The following is a 24,058-nucleotide window of genomic DNA, read 5'->3' on the forward strand; positions in this document are numbered from 1 at the left end:
TATTACAAAGTGTGCTGTTTAACTTAACATTGCAACCAATTAGGGAGTCATATATTATAACTATTGGTCAATGGTATGGGCCCAGTAAGAGATTTATATCCATGTATGTATATAAGTATTAAGTATGACCCCAGGCCCTTCCCCACAAATGTCTAGGAGGGTTTGTTGTTCAAAACAATGTAAAGTTATAATAGAATTGGGCAGGGGGCGAAAGCTGAGAAGCTGAATGATACAAAGGGGAATATAATATACAAGCATTAATGTATAATGGCCGACTGACCCGGTTGATGATGTTGCAGCAGCTCAGTGACCACGAAAGCCTGAACAGATGCAGGTAGCACTGATATCCATGAGCAAAAGAACATATGTCACTGTGGCCGGGTCCAATAATATAAATATCTGTCTGACAGTAGAGGCCTATTTCATTTCTGACACAAGCTTACATACAGGCAGGTTCATTGGCTCCAGGCACTGACCATAGTGTGTGTGAATGTGATAGGGATCTAAGGCTGTAAGCTTCACTGGGGCAGGGATCATGGGAATTATGTATTATCTCTGTAAAGCGCTATGGGATATATTGCTATTATATAGGATAATAATCACTTTTTGTAGAGCAGCAATGAATTCTGGAAGCTTTAGTCTTTCTGCAGTGGATATACTCGTCTTTCTATTTTTCCCCTGGGTATGAATAGTTTAATTTGTGAAGTTTGATTTTATATATAATTTGTAATTACCGTAACTGATTCATCCATGAGTATTGTGTTTGCTTTTTAAAATAACAGAGGTGGGGAGAAAAGGCAATTTGCAAAGCATGTAATGGCCATGTTGCACCACTAGATGGCACCTTTGCCGTTTGCAGGATAAACACACCATAATAATACCTAATGCAGGAGAGTCCCATGGAGTTGGTAAAAAGAGCTCTCGCATGTAATTGTTATTTGAAATAGCCTCCACTGAAACGGAGAAGTCTAATCCTGATGTGCCCAGCTGCGCTCGATCCCTGCGACAGGAATAATCCCCCAGCCGCTTTCACCATCAGTGATCAAACCTTTCCCTATTAGCAGTTATTTGAATAGGGGCCACTTTTTTTATTGTGCTCCCTGATGATTTCAACTCCATGGGGAAAAAAATGAAAAAGTCAGATTGTTAGTCAGTTGGCTGGACAGTTCCTTTCTTATTGCTTTCAGCCCTCGTCCTAATTGGATCTGGCTAGGGGGAACAGGGGATTTGCGCATTTCCATGGTTCCAAACAAACAAAACCAAATTCTGTTGTGTTTAAAGGAGCACCACATGTTCACAAAGGAAGCCCGCTGTGTGATCCCAGTTGCCAACGTGCAGGTAATTAGCCGACACTTCCTAAGCAAGCCACTTACCCTGCGACTGCCGGTCCCTTTAATGGGGAACTCCGCCCAAAAGCTGCTTATTTGCCTAGTGAAAGAAAATGCCATTCTAAGCAACTTTCTAATATACGTTCATTACACATATTCCGTTTCCTAATCAATTGTAAATGTAACAGCGTTGCAATTCAAAGCAGTACTTGTCTGTCCCTTTCTGTTCTCTGACTCATGAAACAATGTAGCAGAAGTCAGTTGGCTCCAATTTGGGTCGGATTGTGGGTCGCAAAATAGGCTCCTCCGCCTTACTTTTTATCTCCACAAATAGATAAAACTTTTTTTGGGGTCAGAGTGGGTCAAAATGTGTGTTGAGTGTCTGGAGCACTGGCTGGGGGCACATCCAACCTCATTACATTCCTGCAGATCTAGAACTTCAGACAGTGGTGTAACGATAGAGGAAGCAGACCCTGGGGGTGCAGGGGGGCCCAGGGTATGGGACCACAGGGTCTGTTTCTTCTTTAGGTCTAAAGGTGACCATACACGGGCTGATTCTAGCTGTCTATATTGGTCCTTTAGGGCCGTGGTAGACGGGGAGATTAGTTGCCCGAGACAAATCTCCTTTGTTGCGGGCGACTAATCTCCCTAATATGCCATCCCACCGGCTTAAATGTAAATCGCCGGTGGGATGGCAAATGCGGTGACGCGATTTCCCGAAATCACCAAAGTTTCCTCTCAAGGCATACCCACCGGCGATTCGATCATTCAGCCCCAGGGCCAAATGACCCAATTAGCCCGATATCGCCCATCTGTAGGTGGGGATATGGGGAGAACATCCGCGCGCTTGGCGGCCTTAAGAAGTCCCCCTCCCCAGGATTTTAGACTGCTGCATAAATGCATGTGATGCATGCCCCTTTCTGCCACTTGTGGCTTCCACCCCCCCCCCCCCGGCACATACTTCAGCTGGCAGGTAGTGGGCGGCAGGACAGCAGGGTGGAGGGTATTGGTGCTTGGAAGACCGCTGCCTACTGGGATTTATCCCAGTGTCCCCGTGGGCCAGTCTGACCCTGGCACTGATATAGCGCAACAAATATGAGATGTGTGAGCTGGAGTACCATATGGGACATACTTAATTTAATTGGAATTAGAGCCTCGGTCTTTCTTCATTGCTCGGGCCGATGTTTTCTGGCCCTGCCAGTAACTAAATCCTGCTCAGCAGTTCTCCACCCGAGCTGCACAAATGGTAATCTCTGCGGTAGAAATGGTTATCAGCCGTTTAGCTCTTTCCTGAAATGTTTGCTAGATTAGAATAAGTATATATAAGTGCATATGTGTGCGTGTAATGAAATTGTACTCTATTTATAAATTCAGTTACATAACGGATTGAACATAAATGTTATAAAGAAATATTTGTGGTACCTTAAAGGGGAATATACTTTCACTATTCACTTTCTCTGAAACACATTGGGGGGAGGCAAATTATTCTAAATGAATTATGCCATACAAAGAGGCCTTTGTGGATAGGAAATTGGCAATTGCAACTGCACGACTTTGGAAAGCCGAAGCGATGTGTAGGCCTTTCCACTAGTGACTCTTATTGTTGAAAGTGGAAAGGCATTTAGGAGCGCGATTAGTTGCCCACAGTAGCAGAGATCTATCGCAGGCAAATAACTCGCTCTTAGGGCAATCTCCCTTGTCGCGGGCAACTAATCTCCCCGAAATGCCATCCCACCGGCTAGAATGCAAATCGCCGGTGGGATGGCATACGCGGTAACGCGATTTGCCAAAGTCGCGTAAGTTGCCCACGACAAGGGAGATTTGTTGCGCGGTGACTAATCTACCCATGTGTCACAGCACTTAGCCTTAGATGTGGCGACTGCTTTACCTTTACGCTACAACATTGTGTGTTGGCTGCCAACCAGTAAGGATTCTGGGTATGTAACAAAGCACATTTGCCCCTGAAAAGTAGCATTGCACTGATAAATGACCCCTATGAGAGTTGATACACAGCTTGCACATACATGGCTTATAGTATGTAGGTTCCTATATTGCACTGTGCCTACTGATTGAAAATATCAATGTGTTTTTGTTATTTTTTTGCACTACACAGTGCAGGACAGTGACATTGAAGACATTGATTTAACATCTCTGGATCTTCAGAGCAATTGAGGGTAAGCCAGGAGAAGAAGGCAGTTAATGAAATATTTAGATACATTAAATTCCCACTGTAAGGCCAGTGACACACATGGCAGTTCTGGGTGCTTTGTCATGCATGGCCTCCCAGGTATGCAAAAAAATGCTTGGAAAATCATAATTAGGCAAAAGAGCACAGTTGCACTCTCTGCACTAGTGATGTGCCTCTTCTCACCCCTGCTAGAGGCCAGAGGAGGTAAGTTCAGGGGGCATTGTGAAGACCACTGCCTATGCCTGGGACACAGGCCTTGATTAGAAGAAGGGAGGGGTTTGTTAATAAAGAACTTATCTGATTCCAGAGCGATTGCAGTAAAATTGTAAAACAAAACAATGACACATTAGTATTTTATAATGGAAACGATAAGCAGAATATTGATTTTTTCAGTTAGAGAATAGGCAGGGTTCATTTTGAATACAAGCCCTATTTATTTGGACATTGTTATACAATATTTTGTCCCGTTAATAAGCAAGGTGCAGACTATTTATACATGGCAACCCTCAATTGCTTACTTATCTCTGTTTACACTTGAGGGGCTGCATCAGCTTAGTCAGGCTAAAACTGGGTACACACAGCCAGATCTGGTAGTTTAGAGGTCAGCAGTTATATGGCCTGTGCTGGTCCAAACCAGTGCGGTCCTAGCCCAAACCTGCAATCATTTTGACAAGATATTGGTTTGGAAGAGCCCATAAATTTGCCAAATCGGCAGCTTTACAGTTTGTCCAAAATTATTCAGTTCAGTCTTTTGGCCCATGTGCTGGACAGTAGGGGTCGCTACAGAGTTGCTGCCCTGTTCTCACTGCTTGTAGATGACTGTTCACCATGATCAGATTATATGCAGTATATAACAGTTTGATAGTTCTAAGTGATGATATAGAAGCCATTCATGGAAGGGTGGGCTCTAGCCATGAAGCAAGGAGGACTTTACCGGGTGGTGAAAAAAAGCAGCCCTAGTAACTGACACAGAGGCAGGGAATCAGCCCCTACACTAACACCAGCTTTCTTCTTTGAATGCACTCAGAACCATTGCATTGGCCTTGGTGTAGGCACGCAGTGGATACTGGTGCTGAAAAGCGAAAGTTTGCATTTCGGAGCTGATATCTGCTACGCGTGCCTGCACCTTGGCCAAAGCATTGGTTCTGGGTGCATTCAAAGAAGAATGCTAATGTTAGTGTAAGGGCTGATACTAGGCCTCTGTTTTTCCATAGGCCGAGATTAGCCCCGTGTGGCATCAGTTTAAGAGACCATCTTTTAACCAGAAACTTGTCTTTTTTGATAAACTAACAATCCCCCCCACCTAGACTGCTCTGAATGCTCGAGGCTGAGGAGTCGCAGCACCAGATCTGCTGTCTGTCCAAGGCGGCACCAAAACAAGAGGCACCACTGGTGTGCAAATCTGTCTTATTAGGCCAACTTGGCCAGCCTCTTTGCAGCCAGCATAGGCACACGAGTAACAGCAGATGCCCAAACCCAGACCCAAACTACAGCCTTTTGAATAGACCTATTAAAGCTGGCTGTACACGAACTGAAAAAATCGTAACTTTCTTACTATAGTGATTGGTCGTTTAGTCAATTAGGCAGGTTAGAAATTTTTTGTCGAATAACGATAAAATCTGGGCATATATTATGTATGTGACGATATCCTTGGGGGACCTACAATGGAAGTCACTTTCGTACAATTGGTGGTATTTCATGTTCAGAACATCCCCCCATTTGTATTTTAAGGGCTTTATGCTACAATTTCAGTCTGAATATTAGTTTCAGAACATTGCATTTAAACATACGACCAATATCCAAACATTCGCCGGAAGAAGACTAAAATCTGAATGTGTATGGCCAACTTAAACCTGGTAAGGACCCACCATTTTATCTTATTTCCAGTTGAACAGCAGCTTGAGGTCTGCATGCTGGAAATCTCAATGTAATAAATAACAAATCTTACAACTGTTAAACAATGTTATTTACTGGGGGGCCAAAACCTTCTCTCCCACATCGTAATAGCTGCCCCGTATGCAGTACAAATACTGGGCTTTTTTGACAACTCTTTGACAACTTTTTGGAACATTTGCTGCAGAACATTTGTTACTCCTGATGGTTTAGTCAAAGTGACCAACTGGGAAGTTCAAACCACAGTTGTGCTGAAAGCCCAGCGCTGCGTCTGCCCTAAATAGTCCTGGGAAAGAAATCTGGATGCCTCAGCACTCATTTCTGCACCATCTAACCTCCAGGTACCTCTAGATTCCGGTGTTCAGCTCTGAGCAGTCATTCAGAACGATGCCAGACATTTAGAAAATCACCAAGTTTTATAGTCTGATTGATGTGTGTGGCCTGTAGAATAATGAATGCTTTTGGTGTAGTCTGTTATTGCCCAGGTTGTGATTAAGAGTGCCCAGGATCTGGCACAAGTGAGTGACAGCTGACATACTCACATCCTGCCAGAGATGGATTAAACCCATTGGGGTCACTGCTCTGGATCACTGCAGGGCAGCAGTTGTAGGTAGGGCAAGCACAACAGGTATAGCAGGGAACATGGTGAGAGCAAAGCAAGATGGCCACAGTGGCATTTTATATGAGTATTGCTCAGTCTGTGTTCCGTAATTTGTTGATGTACAATTCCCAGCACTGGAGTTTGCTGGTTGTTGTAGTTCAGCAACAGCTGAAAGGCCAGGAGGTCATAAGTTGGTTTTCCCCAACTTTGCCCTGGGTTTCTTAGCTTTTGTGGGCACCCATAGAAATCATGTGAGGCAGTAGCTTAGGGGCCCTTTGTATAATCTGATTCAGCTACCTGTAAATTGACGGAGATACTCCCCAGTCTGAGAAGATTCAGTTGCTTTCAGCGGTGTCAGGGATGTTACCTTTCTACCACCTGCAGCAGCTGCATGGCCTGCATTTGCCTGAGCCTCCCCAGGGCAAACCATTGCTGATAGGCCCACACTGGGGGACATCTGGATGATACTAGCCTTGTGGAAGTGCCTTTCCTATGGGGACACTGGATACTGAATGGGCCAATCTGTGGATCTGAGCAGAGAATAGAGAGGCAATTCTTTTGTTTTTATCTGTTCTATAAGATAAGGCTATTAGCCGGGCCATATAGCAGAGTGCAATAGATAAGGACAGTAAACAAATGCACTTTAATCCGAATACACACAAATGGAGCAGAGAATATGTAAACTGATTATATATGTGGGGTTTATCTCTTGCTTCTTTTCCATTCACAGACTGTAGTAAATAGAGTAGATATAGGCTAAAGCTGGCCATAAATTATGGCTAATGCCACACGGGGCAGATAAGCACAGGCTGAGAATCCGACCCTGTGCTTCAAAAATCTGATTGTTGTGGCTGCAGCTAAAGCCATTGCGTCAGGCTGGGTGCAGGTACACTTAAGGCGTGATCGCCAAGCGAGCGGATCTTCCCCCGATATCCCCACCTATGGGTGGGTGATATCGGGGATCTTGAAGTTAATAAAAAAAATAATAATCTGATCGTTTGGCCCTGGGGCCAAACGACCGGATTATGTAGGCGGCAATGGGGCAGTCGGTTCGGGGACCGCATCATCGACTAATCGCCCCATGTGTCTTTGCCCTTAGCCCACCTAAAGATTAACCTGGGGATGGGTAGTATTCATGCAGTAGAGCTCGTAGACATAGATCACTGATTGGACAGAACTTCAGGTAATATGGCAGCTCCTACCCTGTTGCATGAATGCAAACATGCAGGAAATAGATTGTCCTATGGCAAAATAAACACTGGCTATTAATAAGTTACCTTTCCCATTCAAAGAAAAAATGGTTTTCCTTTCATGGTTGTTCCTCCCCATGTAGCCCCATTAGCTATGGAAACTAACTGTAAGTCTTACATAGAGTGGGGAGTAAGGATCTGTAGGCACAGACTGGCAGATGCAGAATAGCCAGAAGTCCCCTCTCAGCAGCCCCATGTGTGGAGATAAGTGCCCACTGCAGGCAGTGCTTGTGCATCCCATAATATACACGGAGGGGGTCATGAAGTCCTGTCTCATGAGCTGCTGTTGGACTGAGCCCGAGGCATGAAGCTTGTCTGGTCCTGTGAACGGAGTCATTTGCCAGCAATGTACATTATCTCGTGTATGGGAAAGTGTAAGCTCTTCAGGGCAGCCACTGTTGCTTTCTTATCTTTTACCTTCCCTGTAATATGTTTCCTTGTAATGCTTTCCCAAAACAGCATGCCCGGTGGTTCTGTTTAACTTGTTTCATGTGGACCAACCAAGTATTACATTAAACCCATGGTATCATTTAGTTTGTGGAGCCACGCCGGACATTCTGGGGCCATATAAAAATCCCTTGAAGGGCCACATTTAGCCACTGGGCTTGAGTTGGACAGTGTACCTTATGGCATATGTAACCTGGGGCTCTCCAACTGCATGGTGCAAGGCTCCAATACGTCTCATACACTTGTTATATTAAAGGAATACTGTCATGGGAAACCATGTTAACATGTCAAAACCCATCAGTAAATAGAGCTTCTCCAGCAGAATCCTGCATTGTAATATGTTTTTCATACATAATTTAATTTTGAAATTTCACATGGGGCTAGCCATATTCTTCATCCAGGGTGCCACAGCAATGTGACCTGTGCTCTGATAAACTTCAGTCACACTTTACTGCTGTGCTGCAAGTTAGAGTGATATCCCCCCCCCTCCCAGCAGCCGATCAGCAGAACAATGGGAAGGGAGCAAGATAGCAGCTCCCAGTAGATATCAAAATAGCACTCAATAGTAAGAAATCCAAGTCCGGCTTGGGACTCCTCCAGTTACATGGGGTAGGAGAAACAGTAGGTTAGCTGAAAGTTCTAATGTGTAGCGCTGGCTAGGGTCGGACTGGGGGAGTTCGGGTCTGGGCTGCCGGGGGGCAGGGAAAAAAAAAGTACACCATAGAAATCATGACAGAATCCCTTTAACTCGTATTGGAGGTTTGTACCATTCTGATATGAAGGTTTTAGGCCCCTGGTGCCAATGAAGTGCAGGTGGGGGAAAGATTTAGTATCACATTTTTTTGGTCCCAGGGCCATGTGCTTTCCCCCTAGTGCACACAGGGCTGATTCTTAGACTGTGGAAAAACACAGGCCCAAAATCAGCACCTATGCTGGCATCAGCCTCCTACCTTGCCTGCACCTGGAAGCATTGTCTCTGTCGCGGTGCAAGCAGACGTAGTGTATATATATCAGCAAAAAAACACGAGCGTTTGCATTTCACAGCCAATATCCCCCTGCACCCAGGTTGACACAATGCTTCTGGGTATAGAGACTGATGCTAGCGTAGGGATGGAGTCACGGCCTGTGTTTTTCCAGACTGAGAATCAGCCCCTTGTGACATCGGCCTTAGGGACAGGTATAGCTAAGTGTGAGATTAGAGCTCACTACAGAAATACTCACCCACTTTCTATTCATCCTTATGGGATTATGGGATTTAAAAACCCCATAGGAGCTCTAATTTCACACTTTGGAAAATCTCTCAGGACAAGAATGTGAATCAAGCAATGCAGAACAGCAGCAAAGGGCAAGGAACATCTTTATATAAAATGCACAGCTTTAAATCATACAACACATATCCTTTACGGTGTTAGAAAAGGGTCAGTATACCTTATAATACACCATTGGGGCCCCAGCTCTCACAGGATGTTGATAGTGATAGTTCAGCAATAACCAAAGGAGGACTACAGAAAGGACACTGCTTGTTTCTTTGGTGGTAAATTATTCCTTAATACAAAATAATAATTTATATAACTAAATACCTACCTGTCCTTCCTGCTCTGTCCCCTTTCTGATACTTTGTACACCAGACATTACCAGAGCTGTTACTTTGTATACATTAAAAAATAAGAACAACTCTTTCCTTTGCTGGAAAATCAGAATCCAGATCTCAACCCATGTGCAAATGGAAGGATAGCAGCTTGAATTAGCCAAATTGTTTTAAAGGGGAACCCCACCCCCATTCTAAGCAATGTCCCCTTATACCAGGGGTCCCCAACCTTTCTTACTCGTGAGCCACAGTCAAATGTAAAAAGACTTGGGGAGCAACACAAGCACCATAAAAGTTCATGGAGGTGCCAAATAAGGGCTAAGATTGGCTATTAGGGGCCTCTATGCACACTATCAGCTTACAGGGGGCTTTATTTGGTAGCAAATCTTGTTTTTATTCAACCAAAACTTGCCCCCAAGGGGCAATGAGAGCAACACCCAAGGGGTTGGGGAGCAACATGTTGCCCCTGAGCCACTGGTTGGGGATCACTGCCTTATACATTCTTGAATATAAAGTTATTTGTTAAAGTCATTGCAACTGAAAGCAGCGTCCAGTCGTTTCCATCCTGTGCTCTCTCGGCTTTGCCCTGTGAAACAGCGGAGTAGAAACTGGCTGATTAGCAGCCCTGGAGGAGAAGTGCTACATTGTTCCAAGAGTCGGAATCAGAGAACAGAAAGGGATAAACAAACACTGCTTTCCATGGCAATTACATGTATAAATAACTATAAAACCAATGACAATTTGGAATGAATATATTATATTGGAGAGTTGCCCGGTATTACCTTTTCTTTCTTTAGGCAACAAATATTTTATGGGTGGAGGACCCCTTTAAGGGAAAGTTTAAAAGCAAAGGGTTCCGCTAAAAATAACAGTTTGCAGGCTGCACCTTAGTTCCTGAATAGAGGGATTGAGTGGAACCAAACGTCTGGCTGCCTTTTCTACACACACACACCAGTCTGAGCAATTGTCCTGCACACTCCCCCCTACTCACATGGGCGGGGGCACAGGGAACAGGGGAGGGGAGATGGCTGAGAGGTGCTGCGGAGCCCTGGAGAGGCTGCATTTCTTTCTATTGAACTGATGTAGCAAACTCATCTGGATACAAGCAGGAGAGGGGGGGACGGAGCCATGAAAGAGACCTTTTTTGAGGATCTGTTGGGAGGCATTGAGGACACTTTGAACACCAGCCAGTTGTCGGTGAGTGCCAGCTGATAATATAGCCATGCACGAGGCTGCTTTGTTTGCAGGGAGATGGGGGTTAGTCAAGCTCAACTGGCCCCTTCTACCTTTCATTGGGTTGTTTTATTCTACAGTCTCCAAAGCTGCCTGCTTTCCACAAAGTGCAGTTGGTACAGCCCACAATAATAACTGAACTAAGTTGAGTAAGTATGTGGTTTTTCTGGAGTATTTGCCCTCCTTATGGTGGCACTGGATAAGCAGGTTTGGCTCGAGCACCTAGGGAACTGCTCTGTTATGTATATATATATATTTAGTTCACTCTTTAAAATGTTACCCGCATGTCAGTTCACAGTAGAGGTGTAGATTGCTAATTAAACTGTCTGCCTCTGGCCCAACCCTAATTAACATCTACATTTCAATGTCTACAGCTGATTAGACCCCCTCCTTGTAGCTCCTGCTGACTCGAGAGCCTCACTTTTGCATGTTTAGTTTGGCACTTGGAGCTCTTGATACAGAACAAGGTTATTTCCAAGTATTTATGGAAATTGCATTTTGCTGGTTGAACCCCCTTGAATGGCGCCATGTATTAACCTTATGTAGTAATTAACATTGCAGCCTTGTACGAATCATATGATGCCAGGCACATAGGAAGGGGTTTCTCTTGCACTTTATGGGTTTTTACTTTTTAAAAAGTCACTGATTTGGGGACTTCTTCCTAATTTAGACAAAGGCCTATAACTTTGCATTGCTATTTTCTGTTTTAATTGCCCTCCAGCTGTTCTCACCAGCAGCCCATAGGGAGGGCCACAAGTTGGATATCAAAGATTTATTGCCAATGGCAATCACTGGTTGGCTTGGTTATATATTGCGACCAGTCAATGTTAGGGAAGTTGCACTGGCGTTTGACCTGCCAAATCACTTTGCACTAAGCACAATATTTATTAGGACATAGCTTACAGAAGATTCATGGTTGTTTGTTTATTGTAATGAGATATAATATATATATATATATATATTAGTGCTCATGGCTTTTATTATGCCACTGTATGGCATTTTCTAGAATTCAGTAAAGCTGTAAATGTCACGGTTAATGTATTTGTTTGTGCAAATGCCAGAAATATCATGCTACTTGCCTAACATGTTTTGTGTCCGGCTGTTGGCATTTACTCACAGTTGTGACAAAGGGTTTGCACTTACATTGCTGTGTTAGTGAGCAGACTTAGTGTCGCGCCTTACAAGTACAGTTTGCTGGGAGTTGTAAAGTATTATTTTGTTTTTTTTTATATAGCATCAACATATTCGGCAGCTCTTTTATTGAAATTATACTTTATTCGCATCAGTTCCTGCCCCAGTGGAGCTTACAGTCTAAGGTCCCTATCACATTTACACACTGTAGGCCCAATTAATCCAGAGCCAATTATCCTACCTCTGTGTTTTTATGAGTGTGGGAAAATAGAGAACACAGAGGAAACCTTTGCAGACACGGGGAAAACATATAAGCCAGTTAATGTTGCCTGTATGTTTTTGGAGCAACAACAAGTACCCTGCAGCCTCTCTTGTCAGAACTGAGCAGTATCTTAACAGTAACGTGTAGTCAGGGCAGCACAAATGACCCAAGGTCTGGCTCTGTATGCCTGGACTGGCAATCTGCGGGATGCACCAAATCCACTATTTTGCTATTCGGCTGAACCCCGAATCCTCCGTGAAAGATTTGGCCAAATACCGAATCCAAATCCTAAATTGCATATGCAAATAAGGCCATGGAAGCGTCAAAAAGAACCGCACGCTTTACATGAAGTGAAAACATTTAAACTTCCGTCTTAGGGTGAAGACATACAGGGCTATTTAGTAGCAGCTACTTGTCATGGCTGCTAAACACCACAAAATCCCCTGCCATAGACAATACTGAAAATTGCCTCTTCTAAAACACACATAGAGACAATTATCATTAAATGATCAGCATTGTCTATTTTTGTGGCCGTGACAAGTAGCTGCTACTAGTAGCTCCGTGTGTTTTCATATGACAAAAAGACACGTGATTTTAAGGATTCGGATTCAGTCCAGAGGCATGGATTCTGCTGGATCCCAAACCCAAATCCTGGATTTGGTGCATTCCTAGTTCTGGCAAATGCCAGAGGGGCTGCTGTAAGATGCCCTAGACAGTAACTATGGCGGGGTGGTTTGGGCCTCTGTGTACTGGAAATGACAGGGCCTATTTTGTATACCAGTCCAAACCTGCTGTATGCTTCATATACTTGTTTTTCTTGCCCCATTAGTTCAGCCCAAAACAGCAACCCTTCCTTACACTAAGTTCTGGCGGATGGCATTTTGCTGGTAACCCCCAGCAGGCAGTTTCGTGACCCACTAACTTCTGTTTGGTGTAAAATTAGATGCGCCACTAATTTAGACAGCAGAACAGCACACATTTAAAGCATGTGACGTTGTGCCTTGTGCCGTTGGCATTGAGTGCTACAGTGTTTGTTGTCCAGAAGTGGCCAATGCATCTCCCAACTGGCCTTAATGTAAATGCTTCTGATGATGCCAACATATAGTGGGGCCCTGCTGGGCAGCCATTCTGGGTAGAGAGTGGAGACATCAGGTGTAGCTGAGCAAGACTGGGATACTGACACATTGTTCTTTTTTTAACCTGGAAGGCCAAACCTGTGGGTGTGCTGGAAGTTGTAGTTGAACAACAGCTAAAAACCTGTAATTTGAATACTTCTTTCTTATGTAAACAATGGGCGAACCACAAATAAAGGCAGTTTCGGGGGCTCTTTGTGACTAATTTTGAAGTCCTGGGGAGGAAAATGGGATGGGATATCACAGTAGGGAAGATTCATATCTAAGATATTTAAAAAGCTTCTGTTTTTGTTTTTATTTGTAGTTTCTGTAATATTTACATGTTTCGAAATTCTGTCCAGTAATCTCAAATGCTATCTGGTTGCTATGGCTTAGGGCTCTGGCACACGGGGAGATTAGTCGCCCGCAACAAATCTCCCCTGTCACGGGCGACTAATCTCCCCGAACTACCATCCCACCGGCGACTTACATTTACTCCCCGTGTGCCAGAGCCCTTAAACGGTTTGTTCACCATTGAGTTAACTTTTAGTATGATGTACAGAGTAATATTCTGAGACAATTTGCAGTTGGTCTTAATTTTTTATATGTTTTTTTTTAAGTTCACTTTTTGTTTGGCAGCTCTGCAGTTTGGTGTTTTAGCTGCTATCTGGTTGCTAGGGTCCAAATTTACCTTAAAAACCAGGGAGTGGTTTGAATGAGGTATATGAATAGGAGGGCCTGAATAGAAAAAAAAATTTTTCAAAAGTAACAACAACAATAAAGCTGTAGCCTCACAGAGCAATAGGTTTTGCCTGTAGGGGTCAGTGACCCCCATTTGAAAGCTGCAAAGAGTTAGAAGAAGGCAAATAGTTCACAACTATAAAAAAGTAATAATAAAGACCAATTGAAAAGTTGTTTAGGAATGGCCATTCTATAACATACTAAATGTTTACTTAAAGGTCAACCATCCCTTTGATTACCTTACCAACCAGGTATCAGTGTGGAAGTACACATAGATGACAAATAGGAGAGTAGTTTGAAAAATAAGAATATCAGTAATAAAAAGACTTACAATTGGTTTGTTTGTTGGTTGCTGGGATCATTGACCCTAACAACCAGATAGCCTTTTTGCTTGCAGACTAGAAATAGGCAGAACAAGAATGGCAATCATATCAAATAATTCATTACTAACTGTGTTACTTAGAATAGGTCCCTCTATAACTGAAAGTGAATTCAAAGGGAAACGGATATTATTAAATGAAGTGATATTTTTATTTTGAGGAAGGGAAGTTCAAGTTCACCGCTAGTACCTATATAATGTGCTTTCCCAGTTAGGCTGGCGTAGCGTCCGACAAGATAAAATTCCAGTAAATATCTAAATTCCCCAATGTGAAATTTCCCTTTTGCAGAGATTTTAGTTATAGTTTCATTTTGTAGCTGGATTGTATAGAACTGGTGCAAATGTATTTATTTACATGTTTGCTCCACTTTCCCCCCATAAGAATGAGGGCCATACTGAGGGCCCTGCTGGGCACAGAACCCATTTGCTTCTCGCTGCAACAAACAGGTGCTGTCATGGTGGCAGTGTGACTGTACCATTTTGTATCTGTTCTGGGGGGGGGGGGTGTATGAAGAGGTAGCAGACAATGATTAATTTGATAAGGGTAGAGGCACGCCGGCTTTTATGTATGCCAGTGGGGACTATCTGGGCTAAAATGAGTGTGCTCCTCTGGTAGATGTGTAGAGATGGCTCCTCAGGGAGAGTTTAGTCCTGCACTTCCTGTTAAAAGAAGGAAGTTGTGATTTTAGGACAGAGGCACACAAACATGGAGCTGAATCAGTCACAGTCCCAAAAATAATCACAATAACCCTTTACTGACCCCCATGAGAATCAGCTGAGAGGGTCACGTGCGGCCCATAGGCCTCTAGGCTGGACAGTCCTGCTTAGCAAGGGGCCAAGAGGACATGTGGCCAGTTATGTCAAAGCTTAGCGGAAACCTTCAATAGCTACTTATAGCCAGTAGTATATCGCTTCTCTATACACCTCTTGCCCATGTATTTCTCTGTGCTTTGTTCATTTCAGAGAGAAAATTGTACTTTTTCTGGTCCTTAAAATGCAAATGGGTGCCAATGCGATGTTAAAATAACTTCCCACCCTGTGCAAAATAGAGAAATTGTTATTTAAGCGGAGAATCAACAGTATAGTCAGTATAGTGCTGCCTGCGTATATAATAGCCTTTATTTTTATAACTCACATGCTTCCACACCCTATAATGGGTACTTGCTATAATCAAAGCTGATTGGCTGTACTTTGCCTTGGGGCAATACATTTCTTTGCTGTCTCATGAGATCTGCCTCAGCTTGCATAAGGCACCCTGAGCTGCGCCGTCTTGGGAAACTGCCCTCACAAACTATACAGCTTGTTTTTATTTTGACCCTGATAAATGTTTGCAAGTATAAATAGCAAGTAAAGTCACCGAGTCCCTGGGGTTTGTTTGCTAGAGATATGGATTTACATGCTGTTCTGTAATGTTTTGATTGTATGTAAATATCCTGCCAGCTCACTGCAGCCCCCCCATAGTCTTCTCCTGCCAGCTCATTGCAGCCCCCCACAGTCTTCTCCTGCCAGCTCGCTGCAGCCCCCCATAGCCTTCTCATGCCAGCTTGCTGCAGCCCGCCCATAGCCTTCTCCTGCCAGCTCACTGCAGCCCCCCAAGCATTCTCCTGCCAGTTCACTGTTGCCCCCAGCATTTTCCTGCCACCTCACTACAGCTCTGGGCAGGGTGGAGTTAGGGGAGTGGTTTGGGTGTAACTGGGCGTGACTGGGGTGTTCCAGGGTATGGGTAAAGGACTAAGAACATGTGTTGGTGACAGTTTTGCACATTTGATTTCAGTGATTCCCAGAAGAAACTGCTGTTGCTTTTTGTACAGGGTCCCAGAGAAGCTGTGTAACACGGTCACACTGCTGTGGTTAAACAAGGGGAATGCGCTTCCTCACCTTCTGTGATGACATTTTTACTTAATAGGATAGGTGTCAGTAAGTCTTCCCCAGCTATCTGCAGTATGGGAACCATGCTCGTTATCTCTGTTTGGTCAGTAAATACCAACAAACAAATGGGTCAATGTTTGCCTATACTAAAGTCTTTGTGCCAAAGACAATTGCTTTTCTATTGAGGTAACGGCAAAATCAGCATGGGGTGTGTTCTTATGCTTGATCAGCCTCATCGGGGTAATGCTATAACCGCGTGAGTTGCTGTAGGCCTTTGAAAATCTTATTACAATGTGGCCTTCTGAGGCTTGGGCATATGCAGAATATTGTACTGGGCATTTAGGGTGAAAACACACAGAGCTACTAGTAGCAACTACTTTTTCATGGCTACTAAACTCCAAAAAATACCCTGCCATAGGCAACTATTTTCTAATAATTTCACTGTATGTTGGTGATTCCCTAACATACCCTAACCAGTATAAGGATATCAACCCATAAGTTGAGATCCCTGTCCAAGTCTGAAATTTTTAAAGAATACCCTATGATGGTGGTTTTCACTAGATTAAATGGATGTCATTTTTTTATTCTGGTAGGGTTACTTTATTTACATATTTTAGCCCAATATTCTGCCTCTAGATAGAGTATGCACCAAAACTGACATTGTACAGATCCTAGGCTTCTTTGGGCCATGATAACAGCACACAGACAGCTACTCTATGGGCTTGTTGCTAAAAGCACAGTCAGAGCAGTTGGATTATTCAAAGGGGTTTTGGCTGATTATAATTGGTCAGTCACCCTAAGAAATAATTCCAAAGACTTTTCTATCACGTTAGTTGAGCAAAATAAACTTTATTTACAAATATATATATATAATTATATTTTATATTATATATATATTTTATATTATATATATATATATATATATATATATATATATATATATATATATATATATATATATATATATATATATATATATATATATATATATATATAATAAAAAAAAGTTGGCCTTGGATGTACAGAGGTCATAGACCATTGTGTTTTACCCCACTGCTCCAAAATTTTAGATGCTTCCAAAAGATTTGGACCTAATTCAGGGATGTCTAACCTGGGACCTGTCTGCATCACTGTATTACACCTCCCTTCAGCTGTCAGTAGGGTAATGGGATTTGCAGTTCATACTGTCTATTTAATAAGAGATGGAATGCAAAAAGTACTAGTTCCGGCATTTGAAGTCCCTCTGCTTTCCAGAAAATCTGTGTCGTGCCCTGCCCAACATGGAAAGCAAAGGGGCTTTGGGAATCCATCAATTCAGCATGGAACAAGTAGGGTTTGAATGACTCTGCCAGGCTAAGGGGAATGGGGTGGGAATATGGTCCCTGTGAGTCAGAGGGAGGACGTCATGGTTTCATCTCAATCTAAGGAATTATATAAACCTGTTTTAAGAAAAAAATAATAATAAAACAAATATAATTTTGTCAGCTCAAGTAAATGAGCTCATGTCAATAAGGTGTGTGTTTTTCCCCTTATTTTTATTGCTTCTTGCGTGTCGAAAAGAAACCCACAGTTCTTACAATTTTCCAAACTATTGTCTGTCTTCATACCTGTCAAAACACACTTGAAACCAGTGTCATAAAGATCCCCCCGAGCATGGATTCTTACAAATTCCTGTTGCGGTGCAAAAGACATCTCCAAACATTCCTAAGCATGTAATAACTTGGGCAGAGTTTCGTGGCAGGCCCCTCTCTGTCTGTCGAGTTACGGTGATGAGTATTAAAAACAAAACACAAAAACAGGTACGCGCTGCTCATGGCAGAGCTGGGGACTGGATAATGGAGGAAATTGGGATGTGTTTGGTTGGAAAGTGTTATCAGTGGTGTTCTGTATGTGTGGGGATAGTGAGGGGAGACGGCCTTCACCTGTGGGTCACGCACCTGAATACAGTCAGACTGTTTATCCCAGGGATTAGCTGCAGCAATCAGTGCGGTGTAAAAGCCATTGTTGTGAAACCTCTTACATTTTCCATGAGGCTTCTATCACACTAGGAAATTGCACTGCATCGTGCAGTGGTGACATTTGTCAGACAAAACAGACTAAACCACATGAATTCATGTGAATGAACTGTGGAATATTTGTCAGATAGTTTTTCTAAGCAGTTGTCATGAAGGCGTGCCATTCCCTCAGTGAGTTGTATTGTCCATACTACAGCTATCCAACTGGAGGCCCATGGTTCAGAGGTGGATTTTTATGACCCCCAGTCTGCTCAAGGGCTCTATAGAATTTATAGTATAAGATCCAAATGTTAATATAATCCGGCCATTGAACATGTATATGAGAAATTATCTCCCACTTCATATGCAAAGGAGTCAACCTGTATACTTTGCTGTCCCGGGAACAAACAAATCAAAGATGTGGCCCCACAACCCAGCCGAGCACAAGCTTTTTGTTACCAGGCCTATGAGCTGTACCCATAATGACCGTCAGTCGTACCATTTAGTGCCCGTGGTGTTACGGGCAGTGCAGTGTGAATCATGCACAGTAAGGATTGTAAGGCATGTGTGCATGTTAAAGCAAGACCAGGATATGACCAAATGGGAACTCATACTCTCACACTTCCATTCGTGACATTCCGTGCAGAAGCACTTAGATCCACAGGGTGAAAAAAAAGTTAATATTTTTTGGGACAGATTCAATTAATGAGAAAAACGTATCTTCTAATTCAGTTGTCTGGAAGCTGAATGCAACAGGCCCCTGTTGATGGGATTCAGAAGTGTCCCTTAACACTGTCTGTCCAGCTGGTCAGGGACAAGCAGTCTAAGACTCTTCTACCCTATAGGGCTTGTGAATACTTTATTGCATTTGAATTGGCTGTCAGTAGGGTATTGTAGTGCGGTAGACCAGGCAGCTATAGTTTTGCCATCCCTAATGGTATTGCCCTGTGCAGAGATCCTATGTTCTTAATACTCACTCTCTAATTCATGGTGGTTAATGCAAACAGACATATTGGTATTGCCACGGCCAGAAGGATATTACAGAATGGGAAAAATATTTAAACCCTTCACTTTTTAGTCCTTGACCTTTTTACCCATTCGCACCATTTAAATATGAAAAAAGTTGGGGAGCAACACAAGCATGAAATTAATTCCTAGGGGGTGACCAATAAGGGCTGTGATTGGTTATTTGGTAGCCAAATGTGGACAAACTACACGTAGCTTTGTTTGGCAATACACATGTTTATTATGCTTCCAAAACTTGCCTACAAGTTAGAAATTCAAAAATAAGCACCTCCTCTATGGGCAACAAAAAGAAATTGGAGAGCAACGCTTTATGGTTACGGTATAGGCCCACTTGTAACAGGAACTAAATTGGCAATGCCGATACTTTGTTTTCCGGCAAAATCATGTGCATTTAGTGATATTCCCATACAGTGGCCGTAGGAATAAGGCAGAAACTTGCACAAGAGGGGCAGTGTCAGTATAAAAGGAAGGCACTATTGAAGTTGGGCAGGCGTTTAATTATTCTTCAGCAGTGGCAATGAAACACATTTGCTTTCCATAATGTATAAGGCTGTGAATGAATGTGGGGTATTTTTATCCCAGCACTGATTAGGGCTTGTGCGGCTGCATCCTCTTTATGAACTCTGCGGCTGATAGGACTGAAAATCTTGATTATCGGAGGCTTAGGAGGAGGAGTTGCGCTCTGGGCTGGTGGGGAAAGCAAGAGAAGAGCGCGACTGATGAGATTTCTGTAGCAGAATAGATAGAGCTCTTCTCTTGGCCTCTCATTTGTCTTTCCATATGGGAGGCTGAATTATATTGCTTTCCAGAGTTACGCTGTAATGACTTCTTCTCTAACAAATGTCTCTCTCTTCTTTCCCCCAGGCTGCCACAGTCTCGGATGGAGGTAAGTCTCCTCTATTTTTTTCTCTCAGTTCTTATTGCTCTTTTTCATGACCTTTGGGGTATCTAATTGGGAAGATGTTTTACAGGGAAGACCTATAAAGCATATTGTTTTTGCCTTTGTGTGCTTTATGTAATGGTCTGTTCTTTATTTTTAGACGTGTAATTTGTGTGTCTTACCAAGTAATTATGAGGTAGTAAGATTGTACAGATAACACTGTTTGGCAAGTGGAAGCCCTTGCAGAAGAGTAGAGGCTGTTATATCAGAAAAGGGATGGCCGAATTCATATTAATGTGCTTGGTTTGGGATTGAGATGTTGGACAGGCAGGTGTCCTGATACTTTTGGTATCTGAAAGTTGCAGCGAAGAGGCAGCTGTAGGGCCTCAGGCTGGACATCTCTGTATTTTCGGAAAGTAGCCAATAATAAACTACATTGATTACTTTTTGATTTTATTCCATATTTCCTTCTTGTGGGCCCATGAAGGAAATCGGGAATATGTTGCCCACAAGAAGAAATGATGGAATAAAATCAAAAAGTAATCAATGTAGTTTATTCTTGGCTACTTTATATCCAACAAAGATGTCCAGCCTGAGGCCCTACAGCAGCCTCTTCCCTCATTAATCCTACTATTGGCTAATAATTCATACTATATGATGATGGAAGTGATTTTTTTGATTGTGATTGGGTGTGTTTAGCCCACTCACTTGTGGCCGCTCTGTGTAATGACAGGGTGAGGGAAAAGCAATGCAATTTTTAGATATAACATAAGAGCCCTGGTAGCAGTTGCAACTTCTGTGTAAGCAGGCGTAATAACTGCATTTACAGTTAAAACAAAGGTCATGTTTGAGGTTTTAATATGAAGTAGCTGAACTGAAAGGGAAACTAAATCAGTTTGTGTGGCCAGCTTTAGGTAAGCACATTTCCTCCAAAGCTGCGTCTGGCCTCCCATTCCAGTGCTGTTGTAATTGCAGAGCATTGCCTAAAGACATAATAGAATAAGCTGTACCCAAGTAGGCTGTTCCCCACTTTTATATGAGAGATTTTTGTACAGCTATTTTGCCTTTGCAGAAATTAAAGGGAAACTCCACCCAAATAATAATGAAAGTTTTGCATAATAACAAAATGTAATTATAAGCAATTTCACAATACCCAGTTTCCAGAAATATGTAGCCTATCAGGTTTATTGTTGCCTGAATCAGTATAAATTATACAGCCAAGCCCTTGTGCAGCAGGGATGTGACAGCAGGAGGGGGAGGTATGGATGTGCCAGCTGTGCCTCGAGCCTTGCCAGATATACAATAGACTGAGTAGAATTAGGGGCTAATTGATAATGGGGGAATGCAATTATGGTGATGAATCCAATAGAGAGAGTTGCACTGGGTAGTGCACATGGGGATCACTTCTATTTAAATTGACTCCCACCTTCTGTGCCTCTGTAGAGCCATTGTGGGGAAAAGGGGAATGATTTAATTGTACTCTTGGTTAAGGGCTCTGGTACACGGGGAGATTAGTCGCCCGTGGGAAAACTCCCTGCTCGCGGGCGACTAATCTCCTCGAGTTGCCTTCCCCCTGCCATCCCACCGGCGAACATGTAAGTCGCCGGCGGGATGGCAGACGCGGCGGGGCGATTTCGGGAAATCGCCGAAAAAGCCTCACGAGTCTTTTTCGGCGATTTGCGCAGAATCGCGCCGCCGCGTCTGCCATCCCGCCGGCGACTTACATGTTCGCCGGTGGGATGGCAGGGGGAAGGCAACTCGGGGAGATTAGTCGCCCGCGAGCAGGGAGTTTTGCCGCGGGCGACTAATCTCCCCGTGTACCAGAGCCCTAAAGGACAAGTTAAGTAAAAATGCTGGGGGATGCTAAAATGTTAGGTGCTTGCCACTGATCTGAGTCATTTTTACCTTTGGTACCATGCTTTTATGTGTCCCTGGAGATGGGCAGTAGAGTATGGCTGCAAGGGACTCCTGGAAACACAGGGAATGTGGTGCTGCATTAAAGGGATTTTGTCATGATTTTTTAGTGTATTTTCTATTTCTAAATTACACTGTTTACATAGCAAATAATTCACTCTACAACTTAAAATTTTATTCTTGAACCAAATGTATTTTTAGCTGTAATATTGGTGTATAGGCGCCATCTCAGTGCATTGTGCCTGAGTCTGAGCTTTCAGCCAGCGCTACACATTAGAACTGCTTTCAGCTAACCTATTGTTTCTCCTACTCCCATGTAACTGGAGGAGTCCCAAGCCGGACTTGGATTTCTTACTATTGAGTGCTATTCTGATACCTACTGGGAGCTGCTATCTTGCTCCCTTCCCATTGTTCTGCTGATTGGCTGCTGGGAGGGGGATGGAATATCACTCCAACTTGCAGTGCAGCAGTAAAGTGTGACTGAAGTTTTTTAGAGCACAGGTCACATGGCTGTGGCATCCTGGGAAATGAAGAATATGGCTAGCCTCCATGTGAAATTTTAAAATTTAACATTAAAAATTGTTTGAAAAAAAAAAATTCCCATGACAGTATTCCTTTACCCCCCACCCACCTGCCCGGAAGCATGGGGGGGGGGGGGTGTGGCTAACAAAGAGGAAGTATTTTTTTACTTTACTTGTACTTTAATGATGAAGTTCTAAAGGAGATCTAAAGCTTAGTAAAGAAGCAGGGAAGAAATTATGTACATTATGTTTTAAAGGTTCTGTACCAGCCCGGGACAACCGCAGGCCTTTAGCTTCTTTCCTGCTGATTCACTGCACATGCTCTGGGCTACTGTCACTGACTCACAATATACTGTATGTATAGAATATAAAAGTCCAAAGCTGGCCATTAATTCAGATTAACATTACGTGGCAGCCCATACACCAGTGCAATTAGTGGCAAAATGTAATAAGCCCTGCATCATTACCTGAAATGACAGGCAAACCTCATTTTCTGCTTGATAATTAGCATTGTCCCCTAATTTTAGCTTCTCAACAGCTGTCCAGAGCCCACTGAGCATGAGCAGTGTCACTGACACTCCTTACAAAATCTAAGTTGGTGTCCCCCGATGACAACTTCGGAGGCCTGAATGATTGCTGTCATAGAGATGCTGAATCTTTAGGCTGGAGCATTAAGCATAGCATATAGATGACAACTTAGATGAGGCTCTCAGAGCTGCACTACAGGAAAGTGCTTATTGGAAGCTGTCGGGGCACCTTCAGGCCGTGCAGCAGAACACTTTCCCCATTCACAGCTCTTGATATATACAGAATTTCAGCTCCTGGTAGAACTGGAGGGAAAGGATAAATAAACCATCGCTGTCTGTCTCTCGGGAGTCTCTGAAATAATGTTATTTGTGCAAAGCAACAATGAAGAGAGAGAGCTGGGTCTGGCAGTCATGTGAAGCGATAACTTGCATTTAGGTAGGGGGTTTATAAACTTTGTGGGACTTATTTGTAGTTATGGGGCCATTATTGTCCTGACCTTGTCATTTGGGGAGAAAAAAAAGTCTTTATGGGACATAATACTGGCCAGTTATTCTAACCGTATTTGGCCTTAGCAGAAAAAGAAAGTTTTGCTTTCCTCTAAAGCAATGGCACTGGGAGTTGATTTATGGGCCTACTGCATTTTGTAATAGCCCAGGACATTCCGGCAATATGGCCTGAATTCACTTCTTAAAGCAACAGTGTGTGTCTGCTAACAAGCAGCAAATCAAAGAAAAGATAATGTGGACGGTTTGGGGCATTTTAACACCACACATTTGTTTTTCTACTATATGCAGCCTTTAATAAGTGCCTATTTTTACGTAATGAACTATTTTTACGTAATGAGACAATATGTAATTGTATGTAATGTACGTAATTACATGTTTTAAGTTATTTGTAAATGTAATTGCTGTTGACAGTTGGTGACTGTCCTGCACTGCTGGTTCTGTCTCTTAAACAATGGTGCAGGATTTAGCCCTGTATGCTTCCTCACAGCACTGCTATTCAGCTGGCTTCTGCTACATTGCCACATAGCTTACATATGGAGCCATGTGTCTTCCTAAACATTATTCCAGCAGTTGTTTTGGGTATGTTTTCCCTTTAATCGTCCGCCGCACACAGATTTGCTGTAACAATAAACCATTGTCATAAAATATCATTTTTTAGCAGTATGTG

General features: G+C 43.1%; 1 protein-coding gene across 3 annotated transcripts in view; it reads left to right on the forward strand.

Annotated features, from left to right (window-relative positions):
* The window catches only part of rgs12 (regulator of G-protein signaling 12), an 83,102-nt gene that overhangs the window by 30,706 nt on the left and 28,338 nt on the right, over window positions 1-24,058 (forward strand). For all 3 annotated transcript variants that reach the window (XM_012955733.3, XM_012955736.3, XM_012955735.3), the window contains exon 4: window positions 19,907-19,928. In XM_012955733.3, the coding sequence (XP_012811187.1) occupies window positions 19,907-19,928 (22 nt within the window). The remainder of the gene's footprint in view (window positions 1-19,906; window positions 19,929-24,058) is intronic.

The sequence above is a fragment of the Xenopus tropicalis genome, chromosome 1 (genome assembly GCF_000004195.4).
Source record: "Xenopus tropicalis strain Nigerian chromosome 1, UCB_Xtro_10.0, whole genome shotgun sequence".
NCBI classification, from domain to species: Eukaryota; Metazoa; Chordata; class Amphibia; order Anura; family Pipidae; genus Xenopus; species Xenopus tropicalis.